The 25,887-nt window shown below is 36.4% G+C and overlaps 2 protein-coding genes across 5 annotated transcripts; both read right to left on the bottom strand.

The window, feature by feature from the left end:
- Nucleotides 1–268: 268 nt before the first annotated feature.
- Nucleotides 269–1,138, bottom strand: LOC129883607 (uncharacterized). The gene has a single exon (XM_055958235.1). It carries the CDS (start codon nt 1,136–1,138, stop codon nt 269–271), a length of 870 nt encoding a protein of 289 aa, XP_055814210.1.
- Nucleotides 1,139–11,333: 10,195 nt separating this feature from the next.
- On the bottom strand, nt 11,334–24,880 carry LOC129882700 (tyrosine decarboxylase 2). Of its 4 annotated transcripts, none has more exons than XM_055957115.1 (13): nt 24,709–24,880; nt 24,492–24,618; nt 22,794–22,866; nt 22,279–22,509; nt 21,719–21,882; nt 21,368–21,508; nt 15,408–15,467; nt 14,146–14,310; nt 13,797–13,853; nt 12,865–12,929; nt 12,204–12,327; nt 11,889–12,026; nt 11,334–11,795 (listed from the first exon to the last, which is right to left on the bottom strand). In XM_055957115.1, coding segments are annotated over exons 1-13 (1,407 nt in total). In that variant the 5' UTR covers nt 24,711–24,880; the 3' UTR covers nt 11,334–11,735. The 4 variants fall into 4 exon arrangements, with proteins under 4 accessions (XP_055813090.1, XP_055813088.1, XP_055813089.1 ...); XM_055957113.1 differs by having other exon boundaries at nt 11,334–11,772; XM_055957114.1 differs by having other exon boundaries at nt 11,334–11,772; nt 24,492–24,612.
- Between the last annotated feature and the right edge of the window lie 1,007 nt (nt 24,881–25,887).

Raw genomic sequence — 25,887 nt, 5'->3', positions numbered from 1 at the left:
TCTCACACACCCATTTTGTAATCTGATTCCAGTCCATTGCACCATAGCTTCTCTAAGTCCGAAACCATACACACTCATCAAACAGATGCTTAGTTGTTTCCACATCAGTAGCATTGCACGTACAACATTGTAATTCGTCCACATAAATGTCCGGTTAAGTCAGTCTCCCCTTAGTGAGCAGCCTCTCCTTTATAGCTAGCCACATAATAAATCTATGTTTAGGTTGTGCTACTGTATTTCATAGTAAATCAGCATTAGCAACCTTGTCTTAACTTCCCAAGATAGCCAAGTAGCTCTTCGAATTAGAGTACTTCCCTCCTAATGATAGGTTGTATCTCCCCTGCGTATACCACGATCTCATGCCATCCTTTAAAGAATTTAGCTTCTTCCAGTACCAACTGCAATCCTGAGGATATTGATGTTCCCAAATTGACGAGTCATTTTTCATATAAATGCCATGCACCCACTTCACCCATAAGGAATCCTTATCCACCACCAGTTGACATAACAATTTACCAACAGAAGCTAAGTTCCAGTTCTTGCAACCTTTTATGTTCAGTCCTCCATTGCACTTACGTACACATACTATATCCCATGCTACCATATTGACCTTCTTCCTTTCCTCCGAGCCTCCGTAAAGAAACTTCCTACACCTCTGGTCCACCTCCTTCAATACACTTTGTGGCAAGATGAATATGGCACCCCAAAAATTGTGAATAGAAAATAAGACAACATTCAGTATTTGTAACCTCCCAGCATAGGACAATAGCTTGGAACACCCAGTATTTATTTTGTTAGTGATCTTATCTATCAATATGTTGCAGTCAAGCTTGTTCCGTTTCTTGAGGGATAAAGGAAGTCCTAAATATCTGATAGAAAATGAGCCTTGAACAAAGCTAGTCTTCTCCAAGAGAGCATTGTTTGTAGCTTCATCAACCCCAGCCAAGAAGATGCTTGACCTCTCCATTTTGGCAACTAATATAGAGGCTGAACTAAAGTACTTAAGAGCTTTCATAACTCTAGTGACTGATTGCAAATCCACTTTACAAAAGATCATGAGGTCATCAGCAAAGACCAAATGAGTCAATCTCAATGCTTTGCACATAGGATGGAATTTAAAATCAGGCATGTCACTCATGCTCTTCAAGACCTTTGTCAAATACTCTATGACCAAAACAAACAACAATAGGGACATGGGATCTCGTTGCCTTAGTCGTCTTTTCCCCACAAAGTATCCATACCCCTCTCATTAACCTCGACAGTGAAATAGGAAGAGGTTACACAGATTATTATACTATTAACAAAGTCGACAGGAAATTCATTTCCTACGAGCACGTCCTGAAGGAATTCCCAATCAATCATATCATATGCTTTCCTCAAATCAATCTTCATCAAAGATCTTGGTGAGGTCTTTCTATTGTTGTCACAACTCAATTTCTCAGGTCATGATGACACCTACTATCAACCCACCAGTAGGTAAGCCTAACCCTACAGTCCGAAACTATAGGCAACGGATCATCACAAGCGAAAGGAAAGAAGTGAATAATAATAATAATCAAAGAATAATAATAATAATAATACAATGAGATAACCCCCAAGATCTGGTATCAGTCGGTAGTCGAGCCACTAGACCAAATAAGAAAGTACAAGGCTTATACATATACAATAATAGTAATAATAATATGACTGTCTCTAAATGCCAAATAAAGACTAGTCCAAGCCCAAAATAGAAGGAGATGGCCAACTCTGAATGCTAAGAGCTCACCCAAGTCTCCTAAATCCAAGAGCTGCTCCGCATGATATCCAAATCAGTAGTAAAAATCCGTACTATGATCTGCAGGATGCAGAAGTGTAGTATGAATACCAACAAGTGGCACTTAGTAGGCATCAGCCGACTGAGCTCCAAAGATAAAGCAAGTATAAAGAACATGTAAGCATGGAATACATATCACAAGTAACTACCAAGAATAATACGGAAACCTGCAATAAGAAACATCTAATATAAGAGAGAGAGAGAAGATATGAAACAAATAAGGAAACCGAGGACGTACCAAGTGGCGCTAGTCCAAGACCTAAACACGACAACCCACTATGAAGGAGGACAACTAAGTGACAACCTACTAACAGAACTAAACACAGATATCACATAAAGGCCTAAAGGACCGTATCAATAAATCCCTGCACAAAAAGATAGATAAATAAGAAAAAGGGAAGTAACTATCTTCAAACAAGAGACCACCCTTTATACTGCTACAGGTTCGTAAGACAATACCGCTCGAGCCCCTGTGTGCCCAGGAAGTTCACTCACAAACAGGTAAATCCACACGACATCCTATACTACCGACAGGTACAAACAACAATACTGGTAATATGCATTGCATATATGAATGAAAGTAATGCAGTAAAATCAGTAGTACCATCTGTTCCAAATCCCTCATACCAAGATATATACATTTGTTTCCAGTCCTGGCTAGGAAGTAGGACTCATGCTCCTCTATGGGATTGCCATGGAGGACTTGGGAACGCCCATATATACCTGCCTAGTCCCTATTCAAGTCTTATATCAGTATATATCCGATCATCAAGATCCGCTTCATTGCAATGACCAAAGATAAATAGCCAAATCAGTATAGAAAGGGTCAGAGATCTCTACGACTGGGCCAGTGTCATAAAATAAGCACATCCTCGATGCCTCGAATCAATATAATAAAATGAGCGCATCCTCGATGCCTTGAATCAATATCATAAAAATGAGCGCATCATCGATGCCTCCCATCTACTAAAAATAATAGTAATAAAGGTAGTACGACCCCCATTTTAGAAAATCAGTATAAAATAATTTGAGTTACAACCCAGCTTTCTCAAATCAATGCCAAGAACTAATGCATGCACTAGGGTCGACTACATCCGTGAGAAAATAATAATCCAATGCAATGCAAGCCATCACCAACACACAAACGACATGCACAATCACATACAATAATGACTTCATAAGCACCTTATACTCTAGAGCATAAAAACGGGACTAACAAATGCAACTGACCTCAAATCAAGGCCTAAAGTTCCACTCTACTCTTCTAACTCAATCACAATTCTCAAAAGGGAACTCAACCCTAACTGGGTAATAAGGAGGAGGAAATGAGGAAACAGGTACTTAACTAGTCAATCAATATCTCCATATCTAACTAGGAAAAAATATCACCTCAAGATTTCAAACACAGCTAGCCCACCAAACGGCAAAAAGACAACATAGAGGATTTTATCTCTAAGTCCATGAATGGGATCCAATAGTAATTCACAAGCCTAATCGTGTGAAAATCACTACACTGAGGCTACAAGATAGGTGCTATAATAGCGAAGGATACTAAGTCTCATAACTTTCGGCTAATAACGGCTACAACAACTAAGTTTCATCCCAAGATCAATTCTAAGGAAAAATATTCCGCCAACCACCATAACATCAATCAAGTCACCTAAAATAGGCTAAATAAGACCAAACTAAGGCATAATTAATAAGCTTACCAATTACACGGGAAATATCATAAAGGCAAACTAGCCTAAGGCTCATACCAGAACAATGAGACAATAATTTAGGAGTCAAGCCTAACCTGCCACATACAATCCAAACCACAAGCAAATTATACTAAACAAAACTTATTGAAGCTCAATTAAAAAATAGGAGACCGTAGCCTACCTCAAAGTCGAATATGTGTGCTCCAAGTCCACTTTCTAATAGTCTTTTCGCTTCAAAGACAACTCCAAATGTCTCTACGCTATCAAAATATTGACCATCTCATCAATGCGAATGTTTTGACACTAAACATGTATTTTTCGGAGATGGACCCAAAATTGGGTCTAAAAAGGAATTGTGAGACCCACAATAGAAATATCGAAAATGATTTTGTAAAAATATTCTAAACACATTATTGAGCTCGTACCCTAAAATAGGGCACAAACAGATGTTCAAGACGATAGGAAACAACCCAACAATTAATATCACCATTAAAGCTTAAATCTAAGCTAGGGCAGCCCCTTTGGGGCGGCAATTACCTCAAACGACGCCTTGCACGCTCCCTCAAACATACCATACATATCCACGATCAGTATGAATGCACTGGACTTAGAATCACCCAATTTGGAGCTTCCTAGCTCCCAAAATCGCCAAAGAGGGAATAGGAGTCGGGGCTATTCGTGTTTGGTCTTAAATTAAAAGACAAGGCGAGACAATGCATCACAATCGCGGCCTTTAGCCTCGCGATTGCGAAGCCCACTGAGCCAGTATATCTCGATCGCGACCACCAACCTTGCGAATGCGAAGGTCTAGGCAATATGTGTTATGCCCTATTTTTACCGAGGTTAGATAAAGCACAACAGATAGACTCTACAAAGAATTAATTAATGTATAGAGTCGCCACTTAATTTATTAAGGAAAATAAGGAAAACCTATTTGATGCATGACCTGTATGACTCACGTTTCAATTTACGAAAAATCAGTTTAAATTCTAGGTAAGAGTTTACATTATTTCAAAGGGAAGGTGTTAGGCATCCTTCGAAATTCACAAAATGTGGTACCCAGCTAGACTTAATTCATCAAAAAGGGAGGAGATAAAATTATTATTTGCAAGTATAACACACACATATATAAAGAAATATGTATTAAAATTATATAAAAATATATGTATAAAAGAGTATGTACCAAGTAAGTAATGTATATTATCGTCAACTATGTGTATGGAAATATGAGAAAGAAGATAGAAATGTATAAAAAAAAGGTAGTTTTTATGCTATATTAAAAGAATTGCCCTTTATTAATATAAAAAAAAGGAACTCTTTTACCATATAAAAAAACCTTTTGTAATGTGTGAAAAGAAAAATATTTCTTTTATAGAAGAAAAAAAAAGTATTCTCAAATAAGATTTTTAACTTACAATATCAATGAGAGGATAAATTATGGAAAATATTTTAAAGGAAAAAGATTATTTAAATATTGTCTAAAAATGTGAATTAACTGATTAAATAGTTAAATCAATTAAATTTCTTTATGTAAGTATTTATGACATAAGTTTTGCCTAACGTCAATAATATACATAATAATAAATTAAAAATAATATTTGAACTTCATTAAATTCGAATAGCTTGCTCGAAAAGCAATTCTAGGTAGGGTACCTGTAAAGACACTTAGTAGAAGTATTAGTAAGGTATAAATAATAATAATAATAATAATAATAATAATAATAATAATAATAATAATGATAATGATAATGATAATGATAATGATAATGATAATAATAATAATAATAATAATGATAATAATGATAATAATGATAGTGATGATAATAATGATGATAATGATGATAATGATAATAATGATGATAATGATAGTGATGATAATAATGATAATGATAATAATGATAATAATAATAATAATAATAATAATAATAATAATAAGAATAAGAATAAGAATAATAATAATAATAATAATAATAATAATAATAATAAGAATAATAAGAATAATAATAAGAAGAATAATAAGAATAATAATAATAAGAATAAGGATAAGGAGAAGGAGAAGGAGCAGAAGCAGGAGGAGGAGGAGGAGAAGGAGAAGGAGGAGGAGAAGGAGAAGGAGAAGAAGAAGAAGAAGTTGCTTTTTCTTTTTTAATTAAGTAATTATTATTTTCAAAAAATTAACAAAAAAATATTTTCAACTATTTCTTTTAGTGCTAATTGTCAAGTGTCAATAAAAGAAATGAAAAGGTAAGTTTTGAGATACTTTCACGCGCTCAAAAAGAATCTAAAACACATTTTTTTGCCAAATTAGTATTTTGTGCTTAATAGGTATACGTTTTGAATAATTTAGGTGTTCAATAGATATTAATGCTAGTTAGAATTTCTAAGTGAAATATACAGACAACTTTAAGAGGCCATCAATGACTTAATCTAATAATTTTTTACTGTATCGATGATTAAGTAGAATGTAAGTGGTGTGACAGCTTTAGTTCTTCTAGAAGAAGTGCAACATGACACGAAGACGAAGAAGAAGAAGGCGACGAAGAAGAAGAAGAAGAAGGAGGAGGAGGAGGAGGAGGAGGAGGAGAAGAAGGAGGAGGAGAAAAAGAAGGAGGAGGAGAAAAAGAAGGAGGAGAAGGAGAAGAAGGAGAAGAAGAAGAAGAAGAAGTTGCTTTTTCTTTTTTAATTAAGTAATTATTATTTTCAAAAAATTAACAAAAAAATATTTTCAACTATTTCTTTTAGTGCTAATTGTCAAGTGTCAATTAAAGAAATGAAAAGGTAAGTTTTGAGATACTTTCACGCGCTCAAAAAGAATCTAAAACACATTTTTTTTGCCAAATTAGTATTTTGTGCTTAATAGGTATACGTTTTGAATAATTTAGGTGTTCAATAGATATTAATGCTAGTTAGGATTTCTTAGTGAAATATACAGACAACTTTAAGAGGCCATCAATGACTTAATCTAATAATTTTTTACTGTATCGATGATTAAGTAGAATGTAAGTGGTGTGACAGCTTTAGTTCTTCTAGAAGAAGTGCAACATGACACGAAGACGAAGAAGAAGAAGGCGACGAAGACGAAGAAGAAGAAGAAGGAGGAGGAGGAGGAGGAGGAGAAAAAGAAGGAGGAGGAGAAAAAGAAGGAGGAGGAGAAAAAGAAGGAGGAGAAGGAGAAGAAGAAGAAGTTGCTTTTTCTTTTTTAATTAAGTAATTATTATTTTCAAAAAATTAACAAAAAAATATTTTCAACTATTTCTTTTAGTGCTAATTGTCAAGTGTCAATAAAAGAAATGAAAAGGTAAGTTTTGAGATACTTTCACGCGCTCAAAAAGAATCTAAAACACATTTTTTTTGCCAAATTAGTATTTTGTGCTTAATAGGTATACGTTTTGAATAATTTAGGTGTTCAATAGATATTAATGCTAGTTAGGATTTCTAAGTGAAATATACAGACAACTTTAAGAGGCCATCAATGACTTAATCTAATAATTTTTTACTGTATCGATGATTAAGTAGAATGTAAGTGGTGTGACAGCTTTAGTTCTTCTAGAAGAAGTGCAATATGACAATTGTTATTAATGCTAGTTAAGATTTCTAAGTGAAATATACAAACAACTTTAAAAGGCCATCAATGACTTAATCTAATAATTTTTTACTGTATCGATGATTAAGTAGAATGTAAGTGGTGTGACAGCTTTAGTTCTTCTAGAAGAAGTGCAACATGACACTTGTTAAAGTGGGACAACCAACAACAACAACAACAACAACAACAATAATAATAATAACAATAATTGTGTGGAAAAATTTGTGTGATTAGTGGGGTAGGTATAATTGTGGGAAAAAATTAATATTTATCTGTATTTTAATGTATTCCTAGACTGTGCTAAAAATACTAAAATGAATATGAACAAATATAACAGATGACATGTAAAAATGCAAATTAATGAATTGTCATAAAAAATAGTTATAAATGAAACTAAATAAAAATAAACTGATAAAAATCTTAATCTAAGGATTATTATAGATAAAATTGATTTAAAATTGTAAAAATGAACTTTTGAACTATTTAACAAATAAAATAATTAAAAGTATGAACTTTGAAAATATCAGGCCAAAATTTGGTGTCAACTGTTCCGACTTTCTATATCTGTTGACTGTGCTAAAAGTATAATTAATATAAAAATCATATGTATCGATATATAACACAAAAAATAAAAAAATAAAAAACGTTATCGATATTTTGGAAGATATACTATGTTGTAAAGAATAAATTACAGTGCTATGTTGTGTATGTTTGTTGATGACTATAAAAATAGTGTGAGTATTAAAATTTACAATGACAATAAATGGATAAAAATCCTATTATTTATGAAACTAAGAAAAGTACATCCATGAATTATTAAAAGGGAAAAGATAAGAATAAATTAACAAAAATCCTAAAATAAAGATACTTATTAATAATTCAAAAAAAACTGAAAAAATGTGTAAAAATAATAATTTGTGTTCTTTAACGATCAAGAAGTTTGAAGACGTTAATTTTGAGCACAGAGAACAAAAAATGGGTGTCAACAATTTGCCCTTTTTCGACTGAAGATGACATAGAAGTCTTTGGGCGAAAATGTTGACATGCAACCAATTTTGCTCGATAAAAGATTTTTTTATTTTTATTTTTATTTTTTTTAGAAAAAATAAATAAATTGATTAAACTCTGATTCGGAGTTGCCTACATACCTCGAGTTGCATGAGGATCGGGCCGTGTATAGTTTGAAAGTTGAGGCAAATGACCTCTTGTCTTGTTGTTTGGAGTTGATGACTCTAGTTCTAGTGAAAGGTTTCATATGTTCCCGATGTCTCTTCCAAAATTGCCCCAATATCGAGTTGTGATAGTTGGAAAAGCAAATATTGTGCACTTACTGGAGAGAAAGAATGATTACGTCCTTGTGATGACCGAACTCTGCATCGAGCTTCTTACATATCTCGAGTGTCGTGAGAAAAGTTAATGTAGTTGAAAAGGCAAAGTTGCGGTAAATTTTGATTGACTCTCAAAATTTGCCCCAGTGTTGAATCGTGATGACACTGTTTTCTTTTGTGATAATGGTAGAAAGAATTTAGTACAAATGGAAGGCTAGAAATGTGACGTAAAAGCAAATATTTATGCTTTTTCATATATCCCATTTTCTTTTGAATAAACAAGGAACATAAGTAAAGACAATGAACCTTGTATTTTTCACTTGCTATTTGATAGTGCCTCAATGGCTTGAAATTATTGGGCTTGAGTTTTTTATTTCTTCTCTTGGATTTTCTATACGTTCTTATCAGAAGAAAATAGGCTTCTGAAGGACATAAGGTCATGTTTATCAGTATAACATAAGAGGATTGTATGCCTGCTAAAGGTCCTTCTGTTACTTGCCAACTTGCAGTGTTGCACCTTACTGTTTGCCCTCTTGAGTAAATAACGAACAAAATATCACCAATTCTTATATCCACTCACAAAGTAATATCCATAAATACTCAAGCTATTGTATGATCAAAGGTAATGAATATCTACAGTATCTGTGGCATAAAGGATCAATTCCAATCATATGTTTCTTGGCGAAAACCTTGTAACCTTTATTCCTGTGCTCAGTTAATGAAATATACCCATGTTAATCTTGAAAAATACATACTTGGAAATCCTCATTACTGGAATAATAGAGCACTAACCAGTGAAAAATGAGCATTTGGTGCACCTATTACACTTCACCACTCACCCACCTCAACGCAAATCAAAGAAATATGTCTTATCTGATATAGGCTTTTCTATTACGCATATCTCTATCCTTATTCAAATTGAATGGCCTCTCTCTCTCTCTCTCTCCCGTGTAGAGGGGAAATGACTAAGCGACATGTATGTATCTAGGAAACGCATACCATTTATATCTACCTTAGCCGTGTCATCATTGCCTGAACCACTTGATCTCAAGAATCATTCCAAATTCTCTGGGCTCATGCCTTGGAACAAATAAGAGTTCACAGATTCGACCTTCAAGCTACCCTTCAGGGTGGCCCAGTGGTTTGGGCTTGGAACTTCTATGTTGGAGGTCTCAAGTTCGAAACCCAAAAGCAAGGGGTTTGCCTTCTGGATCAAGCTCGTCGCACCAGGCTTTTCCTGTGTGGTTTGCAAGCTGTTGTAAAGGAGCGGGGGGTTTACCCTATGCACACTCAAAGGGTAAGCGATTGCGGGTTTCACTTGTCATCAAAAAGAAAAAAAAAGATTCGACCTTCAGGCAATGCCAAGGGCTATTCTCTATTGGGTTTTTTGTATTGATGGCTAGCAACAAGGGAGTGCTAGAAAATATTTACAAGCTACTATTTGCTGGGCTTCTGTTCTTTGATACTATAATTTCACATCACTAACCCTGTCATGCAGAGTACCAAGTATTAAGCAATATACCTCATTTTTTAATATTTATAACTGCACTAAATTTGCTACTCTTGCTACTGACTACAAATACATACAAGCAAATAAAGTTTCAGTGTACGATTGACCAAAATTTATTAAACAGGGAGTATTATCCCTTAATTTTCCTCCGCTTGAACTTAAGTGGATACATGACCAATTTTGAGTGATAGTGCAAGGAAAATCAGCTGTCCATAAAAATGATAGATGGGAAATTTGCCAAAAATTCCATTGGTTCTAGAGAATGAAGACTGACTGGAGCGGACTTGATGCAAGGATCTCCTATGTCAATTAGAGTTTACTTGCTTATGATGAGGCAGGAAAAAAAATATTTTATAGGGGGGTAGCGTGACAACCTAGGGAGTAGTCTTATGCTACTAAGAAAGTGTTAGTCGGAGGCAGGGGCCATTTGACACTGTAAGAGATTTGCCCTTGATGAGCTAAGCATACTGGGGAAGGGTGTGCTCGCCATTGAGATAATAGCCCCTTGTGACAGCATGATAGTCTATTCTGTTCTGTTTAGAAAAAGTACCTATGTCAATACTCATTAAAAAAAACCAACCGCGGATAGTGTGACCACTTCTCCTTTCAGTAGCTATATATCGCAATCAATATGTAACGCTCACTTCCATTCTTCTCAATAGCAAGCATATCTCGTTTCCCTTGCTGTTACTGAAAGATTATCATTACTAGTGGTCTTCACACATGACCAGGTCCTAATTCATACATTAGAAGACATTCATAAATCATCTCCTTGATAAAAGTGGCACAGCAACTCAGCATATTGAATTTAGGATAATGTAGTATAAATTTTGGTACAGCATTGGTGTAACCACCAAAAGATGCAAAAGAAAGGAAATCAAATAGATCTTTGGATAAAGCCTACAGGTGCTGAAGTTACAATTACTCTCAGTACTATAAAATGGTAATACAGTGTGCACTTATCTCTTCTCAATGCATCTTGATCTTCTACTCTTGATGATGAGTCCTAATCTCATACAATTGCATAAGTGAAATCTAATTGCAGCCTCAAGTCTTGGCAGTATAACTCTATCCAACTTAATAGACGAGGTATTCTTCCCCTTTCTAGTATGATATCAGTTAGATCAACAACATACCCAGTATGATTCCCCACAGGTGGAGTCTGGGGAGAGTAGAGTATACGCAGACCTTGTCCCTACCTTGTGAGGATAGGGAGTCTGGGAAGGGTAGAGTATACGCAGACCTTGTCCCTACCTTGTGAGGATAGGGAGGCTATATCCGATAGACCCTCAGATCAAGGAGAGATGAAAAGGAAGCAATAATAACAAGCAGTAACAGCAGCAAGATAATAAGATAAATGGGGTGAAAGAAACAATCAAGTAGTACTAGAGGTCTAAAATTTGACGGATATAAATGGGTCACAATGAAATTATTGAAGGCAATGATGATTCTTTCAGCCAACCATCAGAGTTAAATATCTTCTGAGTTCAGTTGAGTGACATCATGTGATCAATGATAACATGTAGAGGTAGACAAGTTTCCAATTGTCTCAGAAAAGCAAAAAATCCCAGCAGTATTCTAAGCTTACTTTAAGTAGGACAGAAAAGTCAATCCAAGTAAAATACTGTAACAAAAGTATCAATGAGAACAAGACAAAAGAAATTACATTTCAATAATGTGGTCAATTAATAATGACGTGAAATAATGGCTAACTACTAACATTTACTTAACAATGTAGCAGCCTCATCTTGTAAAACCTTCCAAGCTCCAACAATGTGCCTCTCTTCTGTCAGTGGAGCCCCTACTGCAAAGCGTAGTATGTATCTATCTGAAAGAAGCTGCATAATCCGTTGGAAGTAAACTGTAAAAGATTAAATTACTGAAGCAATCGACTTAATCCCCAATTCTGAATAAAAGACAAGTTTCTAAGGACATTGGCTTAATTCAAACATACCGTGTGAGAAATAAATAGTTTCCCAGTTGAGTTGACAGAATCTAGCAAGTCATGGTTCAATTTGTTGGCATAATCTTCCTTACTCGGGGGTGGAAGTAGGCGAAAACAAACCAATGAGAACTTCCGTGGGGTGACAATCTGTAGTAAATAAACTTCTCAGAGGACAGATTTCTTAGATAGAAGAGATATTGGGAGCTTTTCATAGAAACAAGGGGAGTTGAGCCTTTCTAAAAGGTAGATTTTGGCCAGTCTGTAAACATCCTACTTGACTTGGTCAAGCATTCCACATAGGTTACTTTGATATGAAATGCTTACCTCAAACCTCTTGTCTTGAGCAACAAGTTCCTCAAATAGCTTTGCTAGTTCTATATGGTTTCTTATGTAAGCTTGAAGCTTTTCCAGCCCATAGAGTCTCAATACCATCCACAGCTTCAATGATCTAGTTAATAAACCAAGTTATATACAAGCAAACTGCACCTGAATGTTGCAATACGTTCATCAGAACTTTCTAAAACAAAGTTCTTTTGAGTATGCCACCAAAACATATTGAAATGATGTTGAGTTTACAAAAATGTTTTAAATCTTTAAGAACTTTAGCTTGTGAATCATTAAGCTGTAACACATTATTTTAAAGACCAAGGTATTTCATAAACCCTGCATGACAAGCTAGTTTTCATGAGTCATCATAGTAGCTGAGCAAACAGGTTCTACGAGTAATTCTTTCAAACCTGGAGCAGTAACACTTAAGAGCTCACTAGATCATAGATGCTTTTTTTCACAATCCAGTGTTCTATATTATTTGTCATTTTGCTTTAAGCTATTTATCACTTGAACAGTATGTGCCACTGTTTCCGACCTAAAGTAAATAAATATGTCTTCTCTCTAAAAATTCAAATTTATAGATCTGGCGGTCCACAATTCAACATGCACCAATGGGCATATGCCTACCTAACTTTATATGACATTAATGCCATACCTGAACCTGCGTCCAAGAGGAACTTGCCAATCTTTGTAATCCACAACCAAGTTTCCTTGAGAGGCCTGGAGTATCAAGGGTATTCCTATAGGGTGAGCCGAAATTTTCACAAGCAAATGGATGGTCAAACTATTGATAATAGTAGTTCCAAATAGAAAATTCAATCGGTTATAAAGTAACATTTAAACTTTTGAAAATAGCTCCAAAAGGAAGATTTTACATATTGAACTTCAATAATAATTTTGTTTCATGCAATAGAAGCCGTTTCTATCAGAAGTTTGGCTATCAGATACGTAGAACAGATAGAGTGGATGCCTCAAAAGCACAAGATAACTAGTTTACAAAACAAAATTAAGTTACAGATCATGCAGAGAATTCCTTTTAGTCAAACACAATGATATACATAGAAAAGACTGATCTAAAGAAAATGGAGATAGAGTGTGAAGCATCTTCGCAAGGAAGGGTAAAAGGGAGCTGCTACACAACTCCCACCAAACTACACAAGAATGGATCATTATCGGTAGGGGAAACTAAAAGTTACCTATGTGTGATTACATTTCATAAATCTAATAGTCATGTCGTCCCCGGGATTTGATCTAGAGGTAAGAGTCAACGTATGATAATGGTTATGCGCATGTCACAGGTTTGAACCTTGCCGCAGCCAAAAGCCTGGTATTTAAGTGGAGAAGGGTAAAGGAGTGAGCCCATTATCCGCCGAGTTCTGAACCGTGCGTCACTGACCCTCGGGGATTTCTTGGTTATCAAGAAAAAATCAATTTCCGTTTTCATACTTTGAATAAACAAGAAATAACCCCTAGTTTATCTGTGTTAGACGGTGGGATAAAATTATGTTCCATGCTAAGATAATTATTTATTACTACTAACAAAAACTGAAAATGTCAAAATACAAGCATTGAACCAAGGATGCTTACTTTGTTTTTGAGATACTCAGGATTTGTTGACAGTGACTGAATGAGTGCACTCCGGTCCTGTCAGATGCAAATACCATAAAGTCCAGTTTTCCAAACTATACAAATTCATGTTAGATCCTGTGTCTGGTAAAGTAAGCATCCAGTAAATGTCCTAAGAAGATGAGTTATCAAAGCAGCAACTCTAAGAAAATCTGGCCATCTAGAGAAGCCGTTTCCAGCATCACTTAAGATAACATGCACTAGTATTCAGTTAAGAGATATTTGGAAAAGCACTGTGGTCCTCATTTAATAGTCGGTTGCATGCAATTTTATTTATTTTATGGAATAACACCAGAAAATAACCCTGTACCTTGACCCAGAGAGCGGAACAGTCAAAGTTTGTCAGGAACCACTTATGTGCATTCATATTGAAAGAATCAGCTTCTTCTACACCATTCATATAGCCCCGGTATTCCGGACAGATACATGCACTTCCAGCATAGGCCGCATCCACGTGAAACCATATGCTATTACTCTGTCAAATAGGCATGTGAATATACGGACTTATTAAACAAGGAAATCAAAGAACATTACTAAGGTATACTGCTAATGATAACAAGACATCTGATTAAAGAGGATTGATACTTAAGGTAGTCCTAAGTTCCAGAACCGGAAGGTTCATTAAATGGCTTACAGGAGTGGGATACAGAGAATTATAAGACTATAAGATGATTATTCCATAATCTTAGTCCACAAAATATACAGGTTATACTTTATGTTGCTTTGGGCATCATTTTTATGGTTTGTGCTTGACATCAATGAGGCTAAAACCCAGCTGTCTATGATTTGTGGTTTTACCCAAGTGTGGGATCTTGAAGTGAAGCTTGTGAATACTTGAGCCAGTGGTGAGTAACAAATACAGGTTCATGAAAGGAGTCTATCAATCACAATATAGGGAATGTTGAGATATTTAATTTGCTGGACACTTGGCATTGTTGTTTCATGGTACAACTTAAAAGCAGTAATTTAGATTCACTCTGGAGCATCAAAATATTCGGACCTGTAAAATTTTACGTTAATATTTGAGCTGGTGGTGAGTTATATGCAGTCTAAAACGGAAAGAGAAATTAAGGAGAGAGAGAAGCTTACCAGCCTTAAAACTTAGTTTTTTGTTCGATCCAAAGCAGAGAACAATAGTTATGATAAACAAAGTTATCATTATACATTTCGGAGTATGTAAGTGTATACGTGAATTATGAAGAATGGTGCAATTAACAACTACATGCATACAATAAGGGATCTATTAGAGTTCAATTACATATAAATTCTTTTGGTCCACAAAAGTATAATAAGAAAACAGCAAAATAAAAAACTTAAAGCAAAAGTGACAAAATCGCAACATTGAAAAACCCAACAGTAACAAAACGAACCAAATTAAAAAATTTAACTTCTCAGTTTGCCATCTAAAAACTGAAAACTGTGAACGAATAAAATGAACCTGACAGAATTAACTAAATGCCCAGCCCTAATTTTAGCAATGGTCATACTTCCTTTCTTTGTCTATAAGTTAAAAAAATTATCCCCCCAACAGATTCTCCCCGCATGATGTCCAAATACCTCACCAGGTTTTACCTTGGCAATCTTTCCCAGTTCGAGCAAAGGATCCACAGCAGTGGAAGATGTTGTACCAATCTGTGCATGAATAGCAAAAGACTGCTTTAGCATTTTAGAACCCACAGCAAGGAAATTACACGTCAAAAGTAAGCAAAAGAGATGTGAGAAAAACTCTGCAGGTGGCATCCATTAATTTTCTACTACACGTGTTATTATATACCAAACTTACAACAAACACTGATTACCAACAACTTGCATCTAAAGCTTTAAACTAATATACTGGAACCTATTTTACACTAGTGATGTCTCACATTTTAAGCGATTCAGAGTGCTTATATTTCACCAACTTACTGATACATTAACAAATTAAAAGAATACTTGTGCACGGAAAATCACCTAGATAAGTTTTACTTTTTGTATACAATGGTGAAGGGCCTTATTAGATGTTATTAATACAACAAATCATTTATATGCCAACTAGACAAGCCAATATACATGTCTAACAGGAAAAAATGAATGCAAAGAATACATTGAATGTAAAAAAATTAAAAAAATAAAAGGTTAGGACAACCTTAAAAAATCTCGAACTCGGATTTTAAGTTCAAGACATTTATCCTAACAAGGTACAGTAATCACTTTATGACATCACTAAATTAATGATCTTGTGGAAATATGAATTATTCACTTATCTTTTAAGAATCGGGCATAAAAGCCCTATATATACATGAAGGATCCGAATGTGGTTCCTTGATCTTAGGAAAGAAATCCCTCTAAAATAGCAACTACCCAATCCTAGGAGATATGTACAACTGTACAGGATCTGGAAATAATACCACATCCTCTAAATATAGAAACAAATACAATACAGAAATAAATCCTAACTAATCCCTATTTACAATGAATCCTAAGATTTCTACACCCCCCCTCAAGCTGGGGAGTATATGTTGATCATTCCCAGCTTGGAGCATAGATCTTCAAATATAGGCCTTTGGAGAGCTTTAGTTAGGATATCAGCGGTTTGCTGTTGTGATGGAGTGTATCCCAGGTTGATGACTTTAGCTTCAATCTTCTCGCTTATGAAATGCCGGTCAACCTCAACATGTTTTGTTCGATCATGATGGACAGGGTTCCGTGCAATGCTTATAGCTGATTGGTTGTCACACAGGAGCGTAATTGACTCTGAGTTCTCAACTTTGAGTTCACTGAGTAATCTTTTAAGCCACATACCTTCACATATTCCGTGTGCCATTGCACGATACTCGGCTTCTGCACTACTCCTTGCAACTACGGACTGTTTCTTACTTCTCCAAGTAACGAGATTGCCCCACACAAATGTACAGTAGCCTGAGGTGGACCTTCTGTCACATAGAGATCCAGCCCAATCCGCATCAGTAAACACCTTGATACCTCTCTCAGGAACCTTTGTAAATGCTAGTCCTTTGCCCGGTGTGCTTTTGAGATATCTTAGGATTCGATATGCTGCCTCCATATGCTCTTCTGTGGGGCTATTCATAAACTGACTTACAACACTCACTGAGAACCCGATGTCTGGTCTTGTATGAGACAGGTAGATTAGTCTTCCTACTAACCTTTGATACCGCCCTTTGTCTACCGGTGTACTGCCCTGTTTAGATCCTACTTTGTTGTATGGATCCATTGGTGTGTCGGCTGGTTTACTCCCTAGCATTCCTGTCTCCTTTAGAAGATCAATGACATACTTCCTTTGGGAGATAAAGATGCCTTTCCTTGATCTAGCAACTTCCATTCCCAGGAAATATTTTAAATTTCCGAGATCTTTAATCTCAAATTCCCTTGACAAGAGACTTTTAAGACGGATAGCTTCTATGTAATCATTACCGGTAAGGACTATATCATCAACATAGACTATAAGAATTGTTACCTTCTGATTCGATGTGTGTTTGACAAAGAGAGTGTGATCTGCTTGGCATTGAGTGTATCCGGTCCCTTTGAGAACTTTCGAGAACCTATCGAACCAAGCACGAGGGGACTGTTTGAGGCCGTAGAGAGACTTTCTGAGTTTGCAGACTTTGCCTTGATTTTCCTTTGTGTTAAAACCTGGTGGAATGTCCATAAAAACTTCTTCCTCGAGGTCACCATTGAGGAAGGCGTTTTTGACATCAAGTTGATGCAACGGCCAATCAAGGTTAGCGGCAATAGATAACAAAACTCTGATGGTGTTTAACTTGGCAACCGGTGCAAAAGTTTCTTGGTAGTCTATCCCGTATGATTGAGTGAATCCTTTAGCCACCAACCGCGCCTTGTATCGCTCAACCGTTCCATCAGCTTTATATTTAACCGAAAAAATCCACTTGCAGCCTACTGTTCGTTTTCCTGGAGGAAGAGTTGTAATCTCCCATGTCCGGTTCTTCTCTAACGCCTTGACTTCTTCAAAGGTAGCAGCTTTCCAGGCTGGGATTTCTAGAGCCTCATGAACTGAAGTTGGAACCTGAATCTCATCAAGTCTAGACAAAAACACATGATAATTGGGTGACAATTCCTTGTACGATATGAAATTTTTTATTGGATGTGAAGTGCAAGTCCGAACCCCCTTCCTTAGAGCAATAGGAAGATCAGAATTATCAATATTAGTAGATTCACTAGGAAGCATACCTTGAGATTCGTCAGGAGTGGGATTCGGTTGAGACTCACGGCACTGTTGAGATTGTACAGGTTGTACCTCCTTATCTTGCTTCCTTCTTCGGGAATAGACCAGGATTTCTTTTTGTGGGCTAAGATATGTGTTCCCCGGTTTTGTTGGTGAAGTTCGGTCGGCTAAAGGTTCAGTAGACACTGTTTGGACAGGTTCATACACATGTGGGGATAGACTAGGAGCAATCTGGGTAGGCTCTGCAGGTATTGAAGAAAGTACTTGAGATGAGGTTGTCTCCGTGTTAATACCTTCAATCATGAGAGGATGTTCTGTCACATTTCCCCCCTGAACAGCCGTGTAGAATGGTTTGTTTTCAAAGAAAGTGACATCCATGGAGGTGAAAAATTTCCGGGTTGAAGGGTCATAACATTTATAACCCTTTTGAGACGGAGAATAGCCGAGAAAGATGCACTTGGAGGCTTTTGGGTCAAGTTTGCTCCGGAGATGAGGATGGATGTGTACAAAGACAGTACAACCAAAAATTTTTGGAGGTATATCTGAGATTAGGTGGGTATGAGGAAAAGACTCTAGAAGAGCTTGACATGGGGATTTGAACTTTAATACACGGGATGGCATCCGGTTAATGAGATAGGTGGCAGTAAGAATGGCATCTCCCCAGAAGTGTTTGGGAACATTAGATGTGAAGAGGAGTGCTCGAGCAGTTTCAAGTAAATGCCTATTTTTACGCTCGGCAACCCCATTTTGCTGAGGTGTGTCGACACATGAACTTTGATGCACAATTCCGTGGTCAGAGAGATAGTCACCAAGAATGCTATTGAAATAGTCAGGGGCATTATCGGTTTTAAGGACTTGGATATTTGTCTGGAATTGGTTTTTTATCATTGTATGAAATTTTATGAAGAGATGTTTGGTTTCTGATTTTTCCTTCATTAGAAACACCCATGAGAGACGAGTATGATCATCCACAAACAGTAAGAACCACCTAGCCCCTGTTACATTACTCACCCTTGTTTTTCCCCAAATGTCACTGTGTATAAAAGAAAAAGGGTGAGATTGCTTGTGTGATTGAGGTGAATAGAATGCACGGGTATGCTTTGAGAATTGACAAATATCACATTGAAAAAATTGCGGATTTTTATTTCTGAATAATGAGGGATACAACCGAGATAGATAAATAAAATTGGGATGTCCTAGACGATAGTGTAAGTTCATAATCTCACTATCCTTATTTGAACTGAAATAAATAGACTTTTGGCCGTGACTTGATATGGAAAGACTAGTTGACTCGAGTTGAGAATGGTTGGAGGAGTGTTTTGAATCTGGTTGCATTCTAAGGTGGTATAGGCCTGCACAAATCTCAGCATTGCCAATCGTCTTCCCCGAGTCCAAATCCTGAAAAACACAAGTGTTGGCACGAAAATTAGTTGTGCATTTGCTATCCTGAGTAAGTTTACTAACAGATAATAAATTGCAAGTGAGATTAGGGACAAAAAGGACAGATTTGAGGGTGATATTCGGTGACACTGTGATGGTACCGAGGCCTGTCACTTTGGAGCTGCTCCCATCGGCTATACGGACACATAAATTTGAGGGGCACGGTTCTATATCATCAAACAATCGTGCATCTCCTGTCATGTGATCTGAGGCGCCAGAATCTACTATCCAGGACTGCGAAGATTCATTTAAAACTGTAAAGGCAGCTGGTGGAATACCTGTTTGAGCTATATTTCCTGTACTCGGGGTGGAAGGAATCAGAGAAGAGGAATGTTGTGCGGAGTTAAACATCTTCTGTAGCATATCCATCTGTTCTTTGCTGAATGGATATGTCTCGGCCTGAGGAGGATTGCTAGACTGACGTGTCTCAGTCTGAGAAGGATCAGTTGAGGAGACCAAGTGTCCACGACTTTCATAGTCATTAGTCACCCGTTTTGGTTTCCAATCGGCTGGCTTCCCGTGTAGCTTCCAACAAGTATCCCGGGTATGGCCAGGCTTGCTGCAGTGGTCACACCAGGGTCGTCCACTCTTGGGCCTGTTTTCATTAAATGCTGAGTGATTTCCTCCTTGCCGTGAGTTTGTGCTGTGATAAGAAGGTCCCCGAGAAGCAAGTGCTGATCTGTCACCTTGTGGGTTTGAAGGTGATATCCCCATCATAACTTTCTTTCGGCTTTCTTCCCTTCGGACCTCAGAGAAAACTTCCCTGATTGGTGGCAGTGGTTTGATTCCTAGTATTCTACCCCTGACTTCATCTAGATCCTTGTTGAGACCCATAAGAAACTTGAATACTCTTTTTGTTTCTACCATTCTCTGAACTTTAGCCTGGTCTTCAGAACACTTCCACGTATGAACTTCGTAGAGATCCAACTGCTGCCAATATCGAGTCAGCAGATTGTAGTAGGCAGTGACAGACAACTGGCCTTGACGTAGATCGTGGAGAGTACTCTCGATGGCGAATAATTCTGAAGTGTTGTCGTTGCTAGAGTACGTATCTCGGGTAGCATCCCAAATTTCTTTTGCAGTTGTGTAGAGAAGAAAATTTTCTCCAATTTCTATGGTCATGGAACTGATCAGCCATGCCATCACCATGCTGTTTTCGGCCTTCCAAGCTTTGAAGTTGGGATCATCAGGCTTGGGAGCAGTAGCAGCCCCTGTGAGGTGATCATCTTTGCCACGCCCACATATGAACAGCATAACGGATTGTGACCATTGGAGAAAATTGTGGCCATTTAACTTATGACCTGTGATGGGATGAAAACTCTCAGAGTTTCCATGGTGGGTAGGGAGAGATTGATTCGGGCTTGAGGTGACCTCAGATTGGGAGTGAGTTTCTGTGGCCATGCCGGACTTTAGGAGTGAGAGGAGAGGCTGATTAGGGTTTCAAATTTGCTCTGATACCATGTGGAAATATGAATTATTCACTTATCTTTTAAGAATCGGGCATAAAAGCCCTATATATACATGAAGGATCCGAATGTGGTTCCTTGATCTTAGGAAAGAAATCCCTCTAAAATAGCAACTACCCAATCCTAGGAGATATGTACAACTGTACAGGATCTGGAAATAATACCACATCCTCTAAATATAGAAACAAATACAATACAGAAATAAATCCTAACTAATCCCTATTTACAATGAATCCTAAGATTTCTACAGATCTACTTTCTCTTTCTAGAACAGGAACTAGCAGTAACTTATCTTGTCAATGAGAGAGACCTAAGGACTATGCCGCATCTTACCCGAAATGAAAGAGACCTAAAAAGTAAAACCAAGAAAAAGTTCTTTTGCTAATACATTGAAAGATATGGTTTGGCGAGATGGACATGATATCCTCTTTTTCTATTTCCCTTACAGTAGCACAAAAGAAGAAGGGTATTAAACCAGTGGCCATGTCATGTGATACAGCCTCTGAAAGTGTATCAGAAGAAAGAGCATAATCCCAGGATGGATCTGCTTTCAGCACCCGAAAGTTCTCAGGATGAATTCCTCCTATCTGCCACAAGAAAGAAAGAGAACTAAATCTCAGAGATTAATTCCATGGGTTAGAAAAAGAAACTTCTTTTGCAGAAAACATCCTTCTTCAAATGTTCGATGTAGCTAAATACTGGTGTATGGAACATGAACATCCTCTACTATTGTATGTCACCATTTTTGTCAAGTAAATCAACAATCACACATAACTTCAATCAATTTTGACATATACCTGGCAAGCTTTCTGTAAAGAAGAATGAGTTTGATCAGAACAATAGACCACAAGTTTGCTAATTGCATCTTTTCCGACTCTTCTCAGAACCTTGTCCCGGGCAGCTAAAAGCACAACTAGAACAGCTTCACTTGCTGTTCCCTGTATTACTCCACCTCCTTGACCTGAAAGTCAATTTAAACAAAAGGAAACCAATTTGTGAGGCCAATCAGCTCCCCTGGTTGACCTTAGCAAAAAATGCAGTGGGCATATTTAAGTGATCATCCATATTTCAACCAGCTTATAAACCTAAGGTTCTATCTTCTCCCTCCTAACTTTTTGCTTAACTTATCTCAATATTCTAGCACACAATTTTTAACCAAAACTCAAGATTAAGTGAGCTCCAAGAGAACAAGTTGCCTCTAATTTCAAAAGTTTTTACTTGCCGTAATAAGGATTCGAATTTACAAATTTTTTGAGCACAAACCTATGATTCAACTTTTTTGACTGCTGGAGTGAAAGACAAAAGGAATGTATCTTTTAAGAGGAACAAGCAGCTAATGTCAAACAGTTGTGTTTACCTGTTGAAAGGAATTCATCAGGCAACTTAAGTGCTTTAGCAAGCCAATCCAGAACGATCATTTCGAGTTCTGTCGCTGCTGGAGAGGTTATCCAACTAAAGCCCACCATGTTAATTCCGGCACTGAGCATTTCCCCCAAAAATCCAGCCACACTACTATTTGAAGGAAAATATGCAAAGTAATCTGGGCTCTGCCAGTGGGTCACCCCTGGTAATATTTTTGTTTGAACATCTGGATCAAATGCACCAAGATCCAAATTACACACATTAGCACCCTGCTCATCAATGTTTTATTCTTTTTTTTTTTTGAAACTGGTGATGTTGATTCAATGTTTTATTCATTCATTGTTAAGATGATGCAAGAAGTCTAAGAAACCAATTATACAAAATATTCTTACCAATGAATCCATTTTGACAGCACAAGGAGGTGAGGAAAGAAGAGAATCATTGATAAATAAATAAAAAAACAAACGAAAAAGGACAAACAGAAAATGGAGTGAAAACTAGATATTTCACCTTCAAGAATGTCTTGCAATGTCTCAGAATGAGCAGGTGCGGTTTCAGGCAAAAGCTTACGAAGATAACCAGGCTGTGCAAAGACAATGCATGGCAACAATCAATAAATGGGGTCAAATTACTAACAACTAAACAAAACTTTGTGATGAACAATGATCTTTCATCTGGTGACTAACTAGGATTAGTAGACAAGCATGTGAAACAGGTAGACCCTTGTTTTGAGTTTTAACGATCCATTTCATGTTTTGAGACCTTGTATAAGTCAATTATTCCATTTGGGACTTGTTGACGTGGTTTGGGTCGGGACCCAAGGGGCTAGGGTGTGTTTCGGACACTTTGCAATTGCAGATTTTCTGCTATCACCTGGTGCACTGTGATCACAGAGCATGTCTCGTGATCACAGAGAGGTGCTTCCAGGTCTTCTCTGCGATCACAAAGGTTGGGACCGTGGTGGTCGCTGGGGGGTCCAGGCCATTGGCCTTCGCTGACGCAAGAGACTTGTCGTGATCATGCAAGTATGTCGCCAGCTGAATTGCGATCGCAATTGCCCCTGTCATGGTTGTGATGAAGGGCACCTGGAATATAAAAATAAGATTTCGGGATTTCAGCCATTGTTTCAACATTTTTGGGATTTTGGAGCTCAGTAAATGGTAATTTGGAGTAAGGATTTCGATATCTAATTGAGGGTAATGATCTAAACACTCTCTTATGATTATATCTCAATTACCCACAGATTATTACACCTAAAACTTGGAATTTAAAGTGAGATTTGGGGACTTATTTGTTTCCTTAGAAATAGAAAATTGATGATTTGAACATCGAAATGGAAATTTAATTGTAGATTTGGACTCTTGGGCCATGGGTTTGACATGTTCAATATTCTTTTGGATAGGTTGAGGCCATTTGGTGGATTTGGAGCTTGAGAAAGGCGTTCTTGAAGGCTAGAGCTTGCTTGGACCGAGTTAAGTTAAGGCTTAGATCTTAATAAGGGAATTTTTCCAAATTGATACTGTTTTACATATATTACATAGATGGGGTTACTGAATATATAGGGTGACGAGTATATATGCAGATACCTGGATCATATATGCTTATACGGGATATATATATATTGATATCGTTATGTATGCTTAACATGCTATTTTTTGTGGCATGGCTATTTGTGCATTCTCACATGCTAGTATAATGTCATAGGCATTAGGCATTCCTCACATGCTAGTTTAACTTTGTAGGTCATATGTATGTCGAATTACATGGTTTACTTGCTAGTCATGCACTGAACATATGTATCATCATTTGCTTATGTGTCACACACCTAATTGTGAGTTTGGCACATGGATTGTCTATGCGGATTATGATATACGTGTGAATTATCCACGTTCTGTTGAGCCTAAGGCTAAGACACCGAGTGAAGATATGGATTTGTCCCTCATGAATCGTTGTATCACCCGATTACCACGAGTTGCGTGCGTGCAGGTTTGATATGGCTCGGGGAGTGCTGGTTTTGAGTACATGATTGAGTCTTTATCATGCATCTTTGATTTACAGACTCTTGTTTATGCATTTCATGTAAATTTGGATTTGTGGATATCTAATTATTTTGAATAGGCCCGCAAATATGTCTAGGTTGAAAGAAAAATTCAGAGTAATCAGATTGTGGTTTGTGGGAAATAATAAGGAGAAAGAAATTGATAAAACCTGGACTTGACTGAGAACAGGGAAGTTCTCAATGTTTTTGTAGTAATCAGCAATGAAATCCACCATCTTGTGACCATACTCTCTCAGTTGTTCTGCATCCATCGGCTTCAATTCCCCATCCCTAACCCAAACCACACACCAAACAAAACAACAAAAAGTTACATCCAAACTTGATTCATTTTCATCTTTGCGGATACTCTGAAAAACTGAGACTTACATTTCACTAAATTGTATGAACTCTGAACGAAAGCGACGAAAAACTGAGACTATTTGTGCTAACGGGAGAATGAAATCGCAGTCAGAGCAAAAAGGAAGGACAATTGAAAGACGCCAATGCCCCACGTTACATTTACCAACTCCTCTTCTTTTTGATGTAAAGATGAGCTTTTGACTGCTTTATTTTTTTCTTATTTCGTCCCTTATTATCCAAAATATAATTTATTACTCACCCCGTTCATTTTTATTTATTATATTTACGCTTGGCATGTCCGTTAAAAAACATAATTGACATAATTATTTTATGATCATATTGTCACTATTAATTAATTGATATTTAGTATTAAGTATTGAAAAATAAGTAATTATTACTAGAGATATAATAGAAAAATTAATTATCTCTTTTTTAATGTTAAAAGTAACAAATAAAAATAAAAAACTATTTTTAAAATAGTAAACAAGTAAAAGTGAACAGAGTAAGTAATATAAAGTGTGTAATTTTATGAGAAAGGGGCTTAAAATAGTCTCATATCTTTGGATTTAGATTCAAAATCATCATTGTTCTTTCACGTAGCATTAATAATATTCCATATTTATAATATTGATAACATTTTTGGTCCGTCTTCAAATTTTTGTTTATTATTTTTGAAATCAAGAGGTTCATCACATTGATTTCACATGCAATAGTATAAAATTCCTTTTTTAACAATGTTATTTGTCTAATAAATTGACATAATTCGTAGAGCAAATATAGGTTCTTGGTTTAGCTATTGTGATGTTTTGTACTGAACAAGGAGCATTTTTCTCTCACCCTTTCTCCATGGACTTATTATTTTTACTAAATACCAAAATATATATATATTTTTCTATACTAAATTTGGAAAAAATCAATATTTAAAAAAAATAGGTAAAATTTTTGAGAATGATCAGAAGTATACTAATATTGCAAACATGAGAGATTATTAATGCTCCATATAAAAAAATAAAATGACTTTTGAGTCTTAACCCAAAAGATAAAAGAACTATTGTATATGTATATACATTATTCTACTGCACTATGAGAGGAGTAAAACTAGCAAGATGAGCAAGGTACTATTCTAGCAAGATGAGTATGGTGCTATTCTTTTGAGAGCGTAGTTATTGTATATGAGTTATGTAATATGTAAATTCAAATTTAACT

The sequence above is a fragment of the Solanum dulcamara genome, chromosome 3 (genome assembly GCF_947179165.1).
Source record: "Solanum dulcamara chromosome 3, daSolDulc1.2, whole genome shotgun sequence".
NCBI lineage: Eukaryota > Viridiplantae > Streptophyta > Magnoliopsida > Solanales > Solanaceae > Solanum > Solanum dulcamara.
This window is presented reverse-complemented; position numbering and strand designations above follow the sequence as displayed.